General features: G+C 45.0%; 2 protein-coding genes across 2 annotated transcripts in view; both read left to right on the top strand.

Annotated features, from left to right (window-relative positions):
- LOC132591981 (phospholipid-transporting ATPase VA-like) overlaps nucleotides 1–13,609 on the top strand; it is a 79,604-nt gene extending 65,995 nt beyond the window's left edge. Inside the window, exons 3-6 of the mRNA XM_060273458.1 lie at nucleotides 3,899–3,984; nucleotides 10,447–10,553; nucleotides 10,664–10,795; nucleotides 12,350–13,609. Coding sequence (XP_060129441.1) covers nucleotides 3,899–3,984; nucleotides 10,447–10,553; nucleotides 10,664–10,795; nucleotides 12,350–12,663 — 639 coding nt within the window. The 3' untranslated portion in view covers nucleotides 12,664–13,609. The remainder of the gene's footprint in view (nucleotides 1–3,898; nucleotides 3,985–10,446; nucleotides 10,554–10,663; nucleotides 10,796–12,349) is intronic.
- Nucleotides 12,385–13,660, top strand: part of ATP10A (ATPase phospholipid transporting 10A (putative)) — a 43,011-nt gene continuing 41,735 nt past the window's right edge. Inside the window, exon 1 of the mRNA XM_060273457.1 lies at nucleotides 12,385–12,483. The gene's annotated coding sequence lies outside the window, so the exon portion shown is untranslated. The remainder of the gene's footprint in view (nucleotides 12,484–13,660) is intronic.

The following is a 13,660-nucleotide window of genomic DNA, read 5'->3' as shown; positions in this document are numbered from 1 at the left end:
GTTTAAGAGGAAACCCCTGAGAGAGCAGAGAGTCCTCCTCCTGAAGGCCAGTCTAATCAAACAGAAGGCTCATTGCGGTTGCTGAACTCAGCAAACAAGAGAGTGATCCCGGCGCTGGATAGATATATTATGTTTGATGCCAATTGTGAGCTTCAGAGGTGCTAGCCATCCTTTCTCCCAGGAACACATGCCAACAAAAGGCAACTCTCTTATATACATATATATTTATATCAGTGTGATATCTAGAGACGAAGTCTTCCTTGCAAAAGAAAACTGTCAAGGCCCAAGGAAAGCAATTACATGGGGCTCACTTATCGGCATTGTAAAATGTTCTCTTTCTCTCTTTGCCACGTAATTGTCATACATCAGCTCATCTGGGAACGAAAGGCCTTCACTTCTGTTGATTATGTGGTTGCGATCTGTTATAAAATACGTTAAAATGCATCCACGAGGCCGTCTGAGGGTGAGAGAATCCAATTACAGGGGGAGTCCAGGAAAGGGGAAGGAAGCTCCCTCCCTCCCAAACGACTGAAATTGGATTTCCACCTTCGAGAAATGAAAGCTCTCTTTGCCTACCATTCGGATACAGAATGCTGACACTTGTTTTGACCAGGGTTGGGGGGGGGGGCGGTTCTTATTCATCAATGAGTGAACAAGTACATTAGCCAGTGTTTGCTGCTTTGCAAGCACAAATGCAAGTTCACACTGATCAAAGTGATGTTCTGCTTTGTTTGTCACCATCCTTCAGCAAGCAGGAGACTTGTTGTGTCAATGTTCTCGAGTTAACTGCATGCAAAAAAAGAGGGGGTGTTGCTAATGGGAATGTTTCCAAATCGTTTGGGGGAGAATTAGAAGCACCTAATTATACATCTATGGGACCCGGGTGGCAAGCCTAGGGCTTGCCGATCAGAAGGTCAGCGGTTCAAATCCCCGCGATGGGGTGAGCTCCCGTTGCTCGGTCCCAGCTCCTGCCAACCCAGCAGTTCGAAAGCATGTCAAAATGCAAGTAGATAAATAGGTACCGCTCTGGCTGGAAGGTAAACGGCGTTTCCGTGCGCTGCTCTGGTTCGCCAGAAGTGGCTTAGTCATGCTGGCCACATGACCTGGAAGCTGTACGCCGGCTCCCTCGGCCAATAATACGAGATGAGCGCTGCAACCCCAGAGTCGGTCATGACTGGACCTAATGATCAGGAGTCCCTTAATTATACATCTATATAGCCATGCACACACACACACATACAGATACATATCTATACACATACCTATCACTTTTATTTCCATCCTTCCTCCAAGTAAGCTTGTTTCCAGCTTCTCCAAAGGGTAGGACACAAACCAGTTGATTCAAGTTACAAGAAAGGAGATTCCAACTTGACGCCAGGAACAACTTTATGGCCAGGGGGACAGATTCCCTTGGGATGTGGTGGACTCTCCTTCGTAGGAGGTACTTAAGCAGAAACTGGATGATGATCTGTCATGGATACTTTAGCTAGGATTCCGGTGGGGTTTGGACTAGATGACCCTCGGAGTCCCTTCTAACTCTACAATTCTGTGATTCTGAGGAGCTCAGGCTGTTAGCCGAAAAGTGCAAAGACATCGTGCAATTTATACTGAGGCACAGTTCAAAAGACAACAGCTTGCTCTTTTTCAAGTCGTTCAGAATACTTTGGACTCAAACAGGCACATGAACCAACTGTAACTTGTAAGATGCAGAAAATCATTCAGGAAGAAACTGTATCCCTCATATCGGTATTGATGAGAGAAATACTATCAAATAGACATCCATGGTACTTGCGTAACTGCACCCACACAGCAATTACAAGGGATACCAAATGGACCAGATTAGCACTTTAAGTTTGCAAACTTGATTTTTGTGGTTCAGTGGCCTTCACAGTTCTCCCAGTGTAGCGGTGCAGTTCTTGGCTGTTTGTGCATGTAAAAACACATGCACAATTTAAAAAATTATAGGCCATTTCAGTCTTGGAAATGCATAAAACCATGTGTAAATCACATTGGGATGGTTGCTTAGAAAGTGATTAATAAATTGATAAAGTAATATAACCATGATAATAAATGTTTTGTGCTGTGTACAACCCCAGTGTTATTATTTATACATAGAATTATGCAGACAAAACGTGATATTCATCGAGCATCATCACATGTAAAACTATCAGAAACTTGCAAAAAAAAATGTACAATTAATACCAGAAGACAACATAATTGAACCATGAGTGAACAAATATACAAAGGAATCTGAATCAGAAGATGGCTGTTTTGCAAGACCATCATTTGCAAGACCAAATAATGCCTTATCTATGGGAAATAGCACATTCATGGGCGTACCCAGGATTAAAACTAGGGGGGGCAAGGGGAGGGGCCAAGGCACGGAAGGGGAGGGGCCACAAAGTGGGCGGGAACAGCGAACTCGCGCTCCGCCGGGCTGTGCCCCTCCCTAGAAGCAGGGCTGGTGGGCGGAGGCGGAGCCCAGCCCAGCGGAGCGCGAGTTCGGCGTTCCCGCCCACTGCGCCGCGCTCCCTGGTTCCCCGCCGTGCTTGGCCTTGCCTGAGGGCGCGCCGGGGAGCTGGAGGGAGGGTGCGGCGCAGCGGCAATGGCGAACTCGCGCTCCGCCGGGCTGTGCTTCGCCTCTGCCCACCAGCCCTGCTTCTAGAGTAGGGCAGCTGCCCTAACTTGCCCCGTGGTGGGTACGCCCTTGAGCACATTTCTCCACATACCAAATGTTATGCTTCGGCCTTCTTGGCATTTTCTCTCAGTAGAAGTGCAACCTTCAGAGTAACCACCAGAACTGGGTGGAACAAAGTTGAAAACAACTGAACATTTTCTGTGGGCAAGCCCCCCCCCCCCAGCACGCAGAAAAAAAACCTGATTGTGCAGAAAGGCTCTTAATTAGCATGATTGCTGCTGAAAGAATGGAGTATTTAAATCTCCATGTTTAAACAAAAGAGGTATTTGCTCTGCCGTGAAAGTCCAATGATAAAACCTTACAATAACGGGTAAGTGTTGGGGATATGCAGACGCTGCCAATGCCAGCTTGAGCCTAATTAGTTAGGGAATCCAGGAGAATTTCAAATGTTAATTAGGTAAGAAGCATCCTACTGTATGTGCCTAATTTACTGTACAGGATTAATTTATCTGAGCTAGCATGAAGCAATTAAGAAGCCCTGATTATATTTTCAGAAAGCTTGTATTAACATTCCCATAATTGACAACGTATTGATTTATATTCTCCCAGATTGCAGTTCGTCTTTTTGCTCAAACTTGAAACCTGCCAGCGATCAAATTAAACGCTTTCAGCCGGCCTGGACATTTTTCAGAAACCAGAAATAATGGCGGCTGTTTTTATTTTGAATGTGGCTTTGCGGCAGGGAGCAAACTGGATTGGGTACTTGTGGGTACGCATTAATGCTTCTGCTTTATAATGTGCAAAGTAGCCACACAGGTTTTACTTCCTTGCTCGCTCAGTCGAAGCTCCGCCCCTGCCCGGATGTTGCTGGACTTCAGCTCCCATCATCCTTGACCATTGGCCATGATGGCGGGGGGTTGATGGGAGTTGGAGTCCCAACAACATCAAAAAGAGCCAAAGGTCCCCCCATCCATCTTTACTGGTTAATCCCAAACAGGTTCTTTATAGAATCAGTATGATATTTTATTGATAAGTCGCTTGCCTTTATTGTGATGGGTAATATGGGAAAGCGGTATGAATATCAGAGGATCATAATGAAGAGCAGTTATGCTGGAACAAACCAAAAGTTTGTCTGGTCCAAAAGTTTGTCTGGTCCAAAAAGCTGGTCCAAAGGGCAGGCAGATGGCACTGTCCCTCAAACAAATTGTGCATGTTGAGCTTTTTGCTAACGGCTTGCTTCTGTTATTTCCTTTGCTCCAGGACTCTGAATTTGACCCATTGAAGTTTACTAGCCTAATTGAATGCGAGGAGCCGAATAACGACTTAAGTAGGTTTCGAGGCTTCATGTGAGTATATCCTTGCAATTTCATCTACGGTTAAGAATTGCCCTGCAGGTTTAGACTGCATGCTTACCTGGGAGTAAGGCCCGTCGAACTTAATAGGACTTAACTTCTGAGTAGACATAATATGGGCTTGCGCTGCCAAACCTTTGCACAGTGAAGTTCGCAAGTCTTATGAATCGTTTATGGGAGGAGAGGGTTGTGATGGAAATGAACTTGACAGGGGTAGTGAACATGTGACTGATGGCGTGACTTTGGTTTTCCGCTACATCTTCGTACCCATCAGCGGCTCAGGAAAAAGCACAAAGGGATGCGAGTCGCATCTGGGGAAGGCTTAAAACTTGAAAGTGTTTCAGCAGTTGGTGGAAACGGAACCTGAGGCCACTGGATGAATTAAACAAGAGCTACAGCGAGGGTGCTAAATTATGAAGCAAAGCCAAAACCATTTTGGGAAGATTATTTTTTTTTAAATACAAATGTACATGGAAAACCTGTTAAGAGGGGATTGCAACTCCTGTTCATCTGATTATCTGACATCAGCAGAGAGAATGGAGAAAAGCTGTTTAAATTGTTGGGCGAGGCTTAGCATCCATCTTTCCATAGACTATTTCAATCCTGTGTCAAAAATCAGTCCTCTGTGATATTCTTAACACAAGAGCAGCCATGCTGGATAAAATCAAAGGTTCCTCATATCTAGCACCCTCTCTTCTCCCAGAGTTGCCACAGGAGAAAACTTCTTGCTTGGTTTTGAGCTATGGAGTGGATAGCGGAGTTTATTTGTATTTATTTAAATGGATTGGCTTATCATTCCCAGGAGTTACTGAGGATTGAACCTGTGACTTTCTGTGAGGGAAGCAGTTGCTCTACCACTAAGTGATGGCCATTCTTTCCAAATATGTTGGATATGCTGTGAGTCTGTTCAGGCACAATCTTGTGGGGAGCAATTTTTGATAAAAAGTTTCCTTTCTTGGAATTTATTCTCACTCTGGGCAGCTTTCTGCTTGCAAGACATATTGAATTCGGTGGCATTTGGTCACTTTCCCATCAGTACTTAACGTTTTATTTACTAATTCATGGCGTTGTAAAATTCTCTGGGCAGCTTACAATAAATAAGTAAAAGAAAATTTGAAATGTGGAGTAAGACAGGGAACCTATATCCCATGCACATAGACTGTCCTGCACAAAGTCTTAGTCTCCATTCAGGATTTAATCAAGGGTTGTCTTCTCTTTGTTCGGCTCCATTAATATTTCCAAGAGGTAGCCATTTATCGTATTTAGAAGTTTTGTTTCTTTGTCATTGCCTAAACATAACTTTACCCACACAATGCGAGAAAAACAGAAGTTACCCGTTATTATACCACTTTCTGCTTCGTCTGCCTCTCCCGATTCTTTTTTCCCATCTCAAGGCCATCATCAGTTTTTGTCAGGGAAGATAGTATGACCCCACTACTAAACTACATTTTGGCTCAGTATTTCCACCCACAGTGACTCTTAGAATACATTAGCTTTCTTAATTTATTGAACTCTCTCTTCTTCGGCAGACAATAGCAAATCTTCCCCAATCGGCCCTATAGAATCTATATTCCAAAATTAAGTGTATCCCACAGATTTCTGCCTTTCCTCTATCTTTCTGATAACGTCCACGGTATGTCTCTTTCGTCTCCACATTTTCTGTTTGTGTGCATTTTCTTCCCTGTGACTTAGTGTTTTTTAAACTGCTGTCATTTGTTTCTGGCCTTTTTCATATGTCACGGTGAACAACAGTTTACCAATAGAATACAAACTGCATTATATGGTCACAGAAGTTTATCACGGCCACTTTGCTTCTCTCTAGTCATCCCGGGAAGGAAAAAAAAACATGATTCCTGGCTTAACAGCCTATATGAACCAGGGATCCTGATTGGTTTCCCTGAAACCACAGTCTGAAGCCAAGGTTTGTGCTTTGCATACCAGGTCATGGTTTCTTCCCTCCATACACTAGTGGGGAAGGGGACAACAGCCCAGGAAGATGTATTCATGGGATACCATTTGCTACAGTTTACTGTGATGTGTGAACTGTGCCATGTTGACTTTGTAGACCTGAAACACTGACACCCTCACCCTGAGTCATATTGAGCAGGATGTTCCCGTTTGCAGCATTTGTGATATTAAACACTAGGAATCTGGTTCCACTGCATTCAAGTGGCATTATCTGCCTGCTACAGGTTCGTCTTGTCCCAAAATATTTCCATTGCCCAGCAAATCCTTCTTCCTAGAAACTCCATTGTCTCATGCATGCGGATGGCTTTAAGAGCTTGGATTTTAATAACACACCTAACAACCTAGAATTTTTTTACCAGTGTGTCCCAACTTCATTTCCCATTGTCGTCAAATTCTGGTCTGTGTCATAACCACTCACTCCTCCATCACGACTTGCTATTTAACAACCCGCCTGCGTTTCTTTTGAACCTGGTAGGCCTGTCGCCATGTGATCAGGGCACACATCACAAACTCACCTGCCATATCTTTTTCATGATTAAATCACTCGTTTCCAGAGCCCAAGCCCAGAATTGTATCCTCCTTGAAAGAGGGTATCAATGGGAGAAATGTTTCCTTTCTTAGGGATCATTTCTCTACTGCTCAGTAAGGTTTCCTTCCATTTAAATTATTATTATTGTTGTTGTTGTTGTTGTTGAAAATAAATAAATGCAACTGGCAATTGCAAAGTCAAATGAATGGTTTGAAAGTGATTGTGATCAGTTCCCCCATTTTAATGCTTTTTTCCCCTTTTCGCTTGTGTAACTTACCTGGCAAATAGCCGGTGTCATCAGTGTTGTGCTGTGATATCTGCCATCTCTACACTCAGAAGCAGAGGCATAGGGGCAAACTGCAAATGGTGTCAGTCAAGCGTTCGGGACAAAGGGGTCACAACCAGCAGCCTATCTCTTCTGTTCCGTTAGCCATGGTGAGATTTTAGGAAATGATATGTTTAGACTTCCATAAACATCATTTTGAGTCATAGGCGGTTCCGATGCCTGCCATGATCTCAAGGCTTTTCTTGTGCCCTGTAATCAATATGTCATATCAAATACCCATAGCAGACTATTAGGAATCATAGCTGCCAAGTCTCCCGTTTCCCCCGGGAAACCCCCCGTTTTTCCAGCTGTCCCCAGCCGAAAAAACGGATTGTTTGTTTTGTTCCCGGTTTATTCTGGTGCGACGGCCATTTTGGAACTGGGCACAGCAGCATCAAAAGTCACTTCTGAGCATGCTCTGCCCAGTTCCAAAATGGCCACCGCGCTACTTCTGGTATGCTAATTTTGGTCCGGTCCCTTATTTTTCAGAGAGGAACTTGGCAGGTATGTTAGGAACATAGGAAGCTGCTTTATACTGAGTCAGACAGTGGGGTCTTTCATAGACTGGCTGCTTGCAGTGGAATGGTGGGAGGCAGCAGCTGAGGAACCTCCCCCCCCCCAGGGGAACCCGGCTCAGTAAGATATCAAACATTAAAAACTTCCCTCAACAGGGCTGCCTTCAGGTGTCTTCTAAAAGTCAGATAGTTGTTTATTTCCTTGACATCTGATGGGAGGGCGTTCCACAGGGGGGGTGCCACTGTCACACCTCACTTCTCACAATGAGGGAACCACCGGAAGGCCCTCGGAGCTGGACCTCAGTGTCTGGGCTGAACGATGGGAGTGGAGACACTCCTTCGGGTATACAGGGCCAAAGCCATTTAGGGCTTTAAAGGTCAGCACCAACACTTTGAATTGTGCTCAGAAGTGTACTGGGAGTCAAAGTAGATCCTTTCAGAATGGCGTTATGGCAGCCGCTCCCACTCACCAGTCTAGCAGCTGTTATTCTGGATTAGTTGTAGTTTCCTGGTCACCTTCAAAGGCAGTAGCCCCACGTAGAGCATGGCAGATGCTGTGATGCGGAGCTAGGAAAGGTAAGTCTGTGTCGGTCCACACGAGTGTCTCCTCCCACTCTGTTTTCTGTTTCACTCTTGACAGTTTCCGTTGCGAACTACTTGGAGACAGGAGCCTATCCTTTTAGCAGTTGTTATTTCTGTAAAGCTCCACAGACACTTAGAATGTTACATAAATAAAGAAAAACCATAAATACAACCACAGGGCTTTGGGTTCTTTGCAACCGGCAGGTTTATGAACTGCTACATTCAGCACGAGTCAACTCATGAAACCCCATTCTGTGATGTATTGAGTTAGTCTCCCTAGTGTCAGGGTGCCTTTTATCATTTTGCCTAGTAGAGATGGTGATCGGGAAGGTATTGCCAGGCAGAAAGCATAAAAGTGCACGATAGTTGACTTACCCTATATGTCTAAAGAAAGGATTACAACGAGATTGCACAGCCTAGGACTTTGAGCACCCTGAAGGGCTATACATATAAATGCTTCATGATCTAGACAATGATTAATAATAATAAGGTGCACTGCAGTCCATTTCTGTATTATTTCACGTCCCAACTCCTTGTGATTCAGTGGGAAGAGTGCTGCACTGGGGTCTATGTCAGCCTCTCAGCCACACACTCAAATCACTTGCTGCAATCCAGTAAGAGTCACCAATGTGCCTTTTAGTCCTAGGCATGGCCCTCATACAGTACTAGTTGTTGAAATTGCTGCACACTAAGTGCTTAATGAGGGTGAAAGAGGAGAGTGTAAAATATGGTCTGAAGCTCAACATCAAAAAAACTAAGATCATGGCCACTGGTCCCATCACCTCCTGTCAAATAGAAGGGGAAGAAATGGAGGGAGAGATTTTACTTTCTTGGGCTCCATGATGACTGCAGATGGTGACAGCAGTCACGAAATTAAAAGATGCCTGCTTCTTGGGAGAAAAGCAATGACAAACCTAGACAGCATCTGAAAAAGCAGAGACATCACCTTGCCGACAAAGGTCCGTATAGTTAAAGCTATGGTTTTCCCAGTAGTGATGTATGGAAGTGAGAGCTGGACCATAAAGAAGGCTGATCGCCGAAGAATTGATGCTTTTGAATTATGGTGCTGGAGGAGACTCTTGAGAGTCCCATGGACTGCAAGAAGATGAAACCTATCCATTCTTAAGGAAATCAGCCCTGAGTGCTCACTGGGAGGACAAATCCTGAAGCTGAGGCTCCAATACTTTGGCCACCTCATGAGAAGAGAAGACTCCCTGGAAAAGACCCTGATGTTGGGAAAGATGGAGGGCACAAGGAGAAGGAGACGACAGAGGACAAGATGGTTGGAAGCTACCAGCATGAGTTTGACCAAACTGTGGGAGGCAGTGGAAGACAGGAGTGCCTGGTGTGCTATGGTCCATGGGGTCATGAAGAGTCGGACACGACTAAAAGACTAAACAACAACAACAACAACAAAAAGTCCATTCAACTGATCATCACCTTTTTGGAGAAAGGTATAGGAAGTCCTGATTCCAAATGTCTTCTTTACCCACCCCCAATGGACAATTAACTTTGTCAGATCCACAAAGCAGAATCTAATGGGGGGGGGGGATTTGTTTCTAAGCTCCGTGCATTTAATGCTCCTTCCATTATTATCTCTGGATCAGGATAATTGTTCCTTTGCCTCACTCCCCCCGTCTGTAAAATGGGAATACTTGATTGAGTTGGAGGTCGTCGTTAAGGGGTTGTTGATTTTTGTGAAGGAAAATCACATTTTCTTTTCTTTTTCATGCAGGGCCTTCTCAGTTGAGGCACCTGACCATGGGACTGCCTCTCAAATATCTGAGAGATCGTTTCTTTCCCTGTGGACTGTCTTGGGTGTTAAAATTGGCAAAATTGGCTCCCTCTGGGAGCTCTGCTACCCTCAGAACTTTGAGAGGTGGTGGCCCAGGTCAGGGCATTCTCTGCAGTGGCCTCTAAGCTGTGGAATTTCCACACCACTGAGATGCGTTTGGCACCTTCGTTGTATAGCTTTGGTCATTTGCTGGCCCCACTCTGTTCTTCTGATTGTAAATTGTTTTAACTGATCTTAATTTTGTATTTGGGAATTGCTGCAACCTGCTGCAAGGACTTTATGGTGAAGGGCTGGTAATAAATAATAACAATAACAATAATTAATTATTAATAATAATAGGCTCTTCATTAATGCTTTTGAAGTAGATAGGAGCTTTCACAAGGGCCAAAAGGCAATATATAAATGACTTCCTAAATGAATCCAGTTGTATTGCAAACTCTTCCATAGGAATTATGGTGAAAGTTGTTAAAAAGCAGTAAGTTCTCTTTGTTTTCAAACTTTAAATTTCACTGAAGGAAAACAAAACAACTTCCATGTGAAAGCTTTGTGAAATTCCATTGAAGGATAACAGTATCCTGAGGCAGATGGAATGAGAAATCCCCAATTATTGTTTGTAAATCGATTAAAAAGATGCTAAGGTTGATTTTCCTGCCTTATATCGGTTGGTAAGGAACGAAACAAGTCCTCCTCTGCCACAGTTATGAAACTTATGCATAAGTTGATATTTCTTGTACTTTTGCAGTGTGCATGGAAGTGGAAAAAAGGTTGCGCTGAGTAAAGAAAACCTTTTGTTGCGGGGATGTACGATTAGAAATACAGAAGAAGTCTCAGGAATAGTCATCTATGCCGGTAAGAGGCGGCTGCTCCCCTTTACCTTGTGCTTTTACACTTTGTTCCTTTTGATCACCCCCGAAATGATTGTGTATACACCATCATGTCACGCACCTTCCTTTCGGCAGGACACGAGACAAAAGCCTTTCTCAATAACAGCGGGCCGCGTTACAAGCGAAGCAAGCTCGAAAGACAAATGAATGTCGATGTCCTTTGGTGTGTCCTCATTCTTATTGTGATGTGCTTGTTTTCAGCCGTTGGTAAGTCCCCACCATTTTTAGCTATAAGGTGTATAAAAAGAAAGGCAGGGAATGAATAACAATGAAAATAAATACAGATAAATAATTCTGTTTATTCATGTATTGGAACCAACACAGCCGGCATAACTAACTTCGTGTTTGAGACGCAGCTCTGCTCAACTAAAATTAGATGCTTTGGGAGCAGAGATTTCTTTATTGTAAAATATACCTTATAATTTTACAAATAAATAAAGGATACAGTCGTACCTCGGAAGTCGAACGCCTTGCCAGTCGGACGTTTTGGCTCCTGAACGTCACAAATCTGGAAGTGAGTGTTCCAGTTTGTGAACGTTCTTTGGAACCCGAATGTCCGACGTGGCTTCTGTGGCTTCCGATTGGCTGCAGGAGCTTCCTGCGGCCAATCGTAAGCTGCACCTTGGTTTCCCAACGTTTTGGAAGTCGAACAGACTTTCGGAATGGATTCCGTTTGATTTCCGAGGTACCACTGTATACCACATTAGATAGATAGATAGATAGATAGATAGATAGATAGATAGATAGATAGATACCTGAATACCTTGAGATTCTTGGGATTGAACCCGAGATCTTCTGCATACAAAGCAGATTCGCTGCCACTGAACATACACATTACATACATACACATACCCCAATTGTATGGGGCAGCAACTTCTATGCTGACTGATGTGTGTTTTTGTGTGTGGTAAGACAATTTCTTGTAAGCAATGTCCTCAGTTCTGAGAACCTCAAAAATCAGAGGGTTTCATTTCTTTAACAGCCACGTGGTCAGAGTTTCTGAGAGAGAAATGTTCTGCACCGAGGGATCGAGGCGAGAAGGGGCACAATGCTATTATCTCTCAGTGGGGGTAGCAGTATGTTAAATATTGTGACAGGCCACCCCGATCCCTGCCAAGCTGTGCACAGGATTCCAGGGGTCTTGGCCCTCAACCAGGCTCTGTGCTCCTGTGGAGAATCGAAGATGGGATGGAGGCTGCCGCAGCTTCAAGAAATGTGATTTATCCACATATTTACACCTGAGTTTAGATGGAGGGAGTCCAGATCTTACAGAATGGTCATCTCAAGAGAGACTTATTCCCCACAGAAATGCAGGGCTGGAGTCCAAGGCATCTCCTCTCCCAGCCTGCCTTCAGCCAGCCTGCTCCAAGATGGATATCTGACTTGGGTCTCCTTTCTTGTTTCCAGTGCTCCTTGCTCAATGCCCCAAACACTTCCTGTGGCATCACGCCCAGTTACCCTGGCAACCTTCCAAACCCCTAGTCTCTGTTCTTCACACCTCAGGGCAGGGGAGAAGGACAGTTCTCTTGCCTTGCCAATGGTCCTCAAGGGCCCTGAATTGTTTCTTAATGGCCCTAGCTTAGCCAGGTGGCTTTGGTTAGGCTAGCCCAGGAATTCCTCTGCAGCTTGTACCTCATTTCTCCCTTCACATCCCAGATCTTAGGTTTAGCATGCGGGGGGGGGGGGGTGTCCTCCGCAACCCATCAACTTTGCCGCTCTATGTTTAATTTCCTATTTCTTTCTCTCCCACCTGTCCCACAGGTCATGGAATCTGGGTCTGGCAATACGGTGACAAAAAGAAGCCTGTTTTTGTTGTCCCGGAGCCCAGAGGAAACTATTTGCCTCCAATTAAAGCTGCAGTTTATTCGTTTTTAACCATGATTATAGTATTTCAGGTAACTATACACCTATTGCTTGAGGCACCTTTTGTTGTTGTTGTTGTTTCGGCCAAGTCACATTGGGCCAAAAGATTACTAAATTGCAAGGGGTTGGACTTGGTGACCCTCGCGGTCCCTTTCCAACTCTGCAACGCTGTGATTCTGTGTGGGTTTTCTGTGGAATGTCAATTGCTTTGATTAAGGGGTGAGGAGAGAGATTTCCCAGGGAAAGTAGTGGGAGTCCCATGCCTAGAAAGCACGAGAGAAGCAGAAAAGGGCTTGGACCTGCGCTTTCTAAGCATGGAACAAGCAGAGTATGAACGAACCATCAGAAAATTGATACCCCATAATACGGCAGCTGGACTGGTGACTGGAAGTGGCCGCCGAGACCATATAACACCGGTACTGAAAGACCTACATTGGCTCCCAGTACATTTCTGAGCACAATTCAAAGTGTTGGTCCTGACCTTTAAAGCCCTAAACAGCCTCATCCCTGTATACCTGAAGGAGCGTCTCCACCCCCTCGTTCTGCCCAGACACTGATTTCCAGCGCTGAGGGCCTTCTGGCGGTTCCCTCAAAGCAAGAAGTAAGGTTACAGGGAACCAGGCAGAGGGCCTTCTCGGTAGTGGCGCCCGCCTTGCGGAATGCCCTTCCATCAGATGTCAAGGAAATAAACAACTATCTGACTTTTAGAAAACATCTGAAGGTAGTCCTGTTTTTAATGTTTGATGTTTTATTGCTTTTGGGAGCCACCCAGAGTGGCTGGGGAAACCCAGCTAGATGGGTGGGGTATTATTATTATTACTATTATTATTAGGCCTCTCCTGTGGGTTTCCCTTTATGCCTCGGGAGGCAGGAGGCTAGAAAGCTGCTCCCTTTGGGCTCATTGTTGTCTACACTGACTGGCAGCACCTTTCCAGAATTTTGGGCAGGGGGACCAAAATCCCTGCCTTACCTGGAGCTTCCAGGATTGAACCAGGGAAATTCTGCACAAAAAGCAGCTGCCCTTCTGTGTCGGTGAATACAGACCACGTTCTGACTTGAGGGAAGCCTTCCTGCTTTGTGAAGTCCGCCCCCAAGCGCAGCCCAGCGTCCAAGCCTGCCCCTCCCACCATTGGCCCTGGGAGGCAGGCTTAGATTGGTCTTCTGATAGATGGCATGGTGGCATTATGCCCCCCCCCACCTACCCAGGTC

The sequence above is a fragment of the Zootoca vivipara genome, chromosome 4, assembly GCF_963506605.1.
Source record: "Zootoca vivipara chromosome 4, rZooViv1.1, whole genome shotgun sequence".
NCBI lineage: Eukaryota > Metazoa > Chordata > Lepidosauria > Squamata > Lacertidae > Zootoca > Zootoca vivipara.
This window is presented reverse-complemented; position numbering and strand designations above follow the sequence as displayed.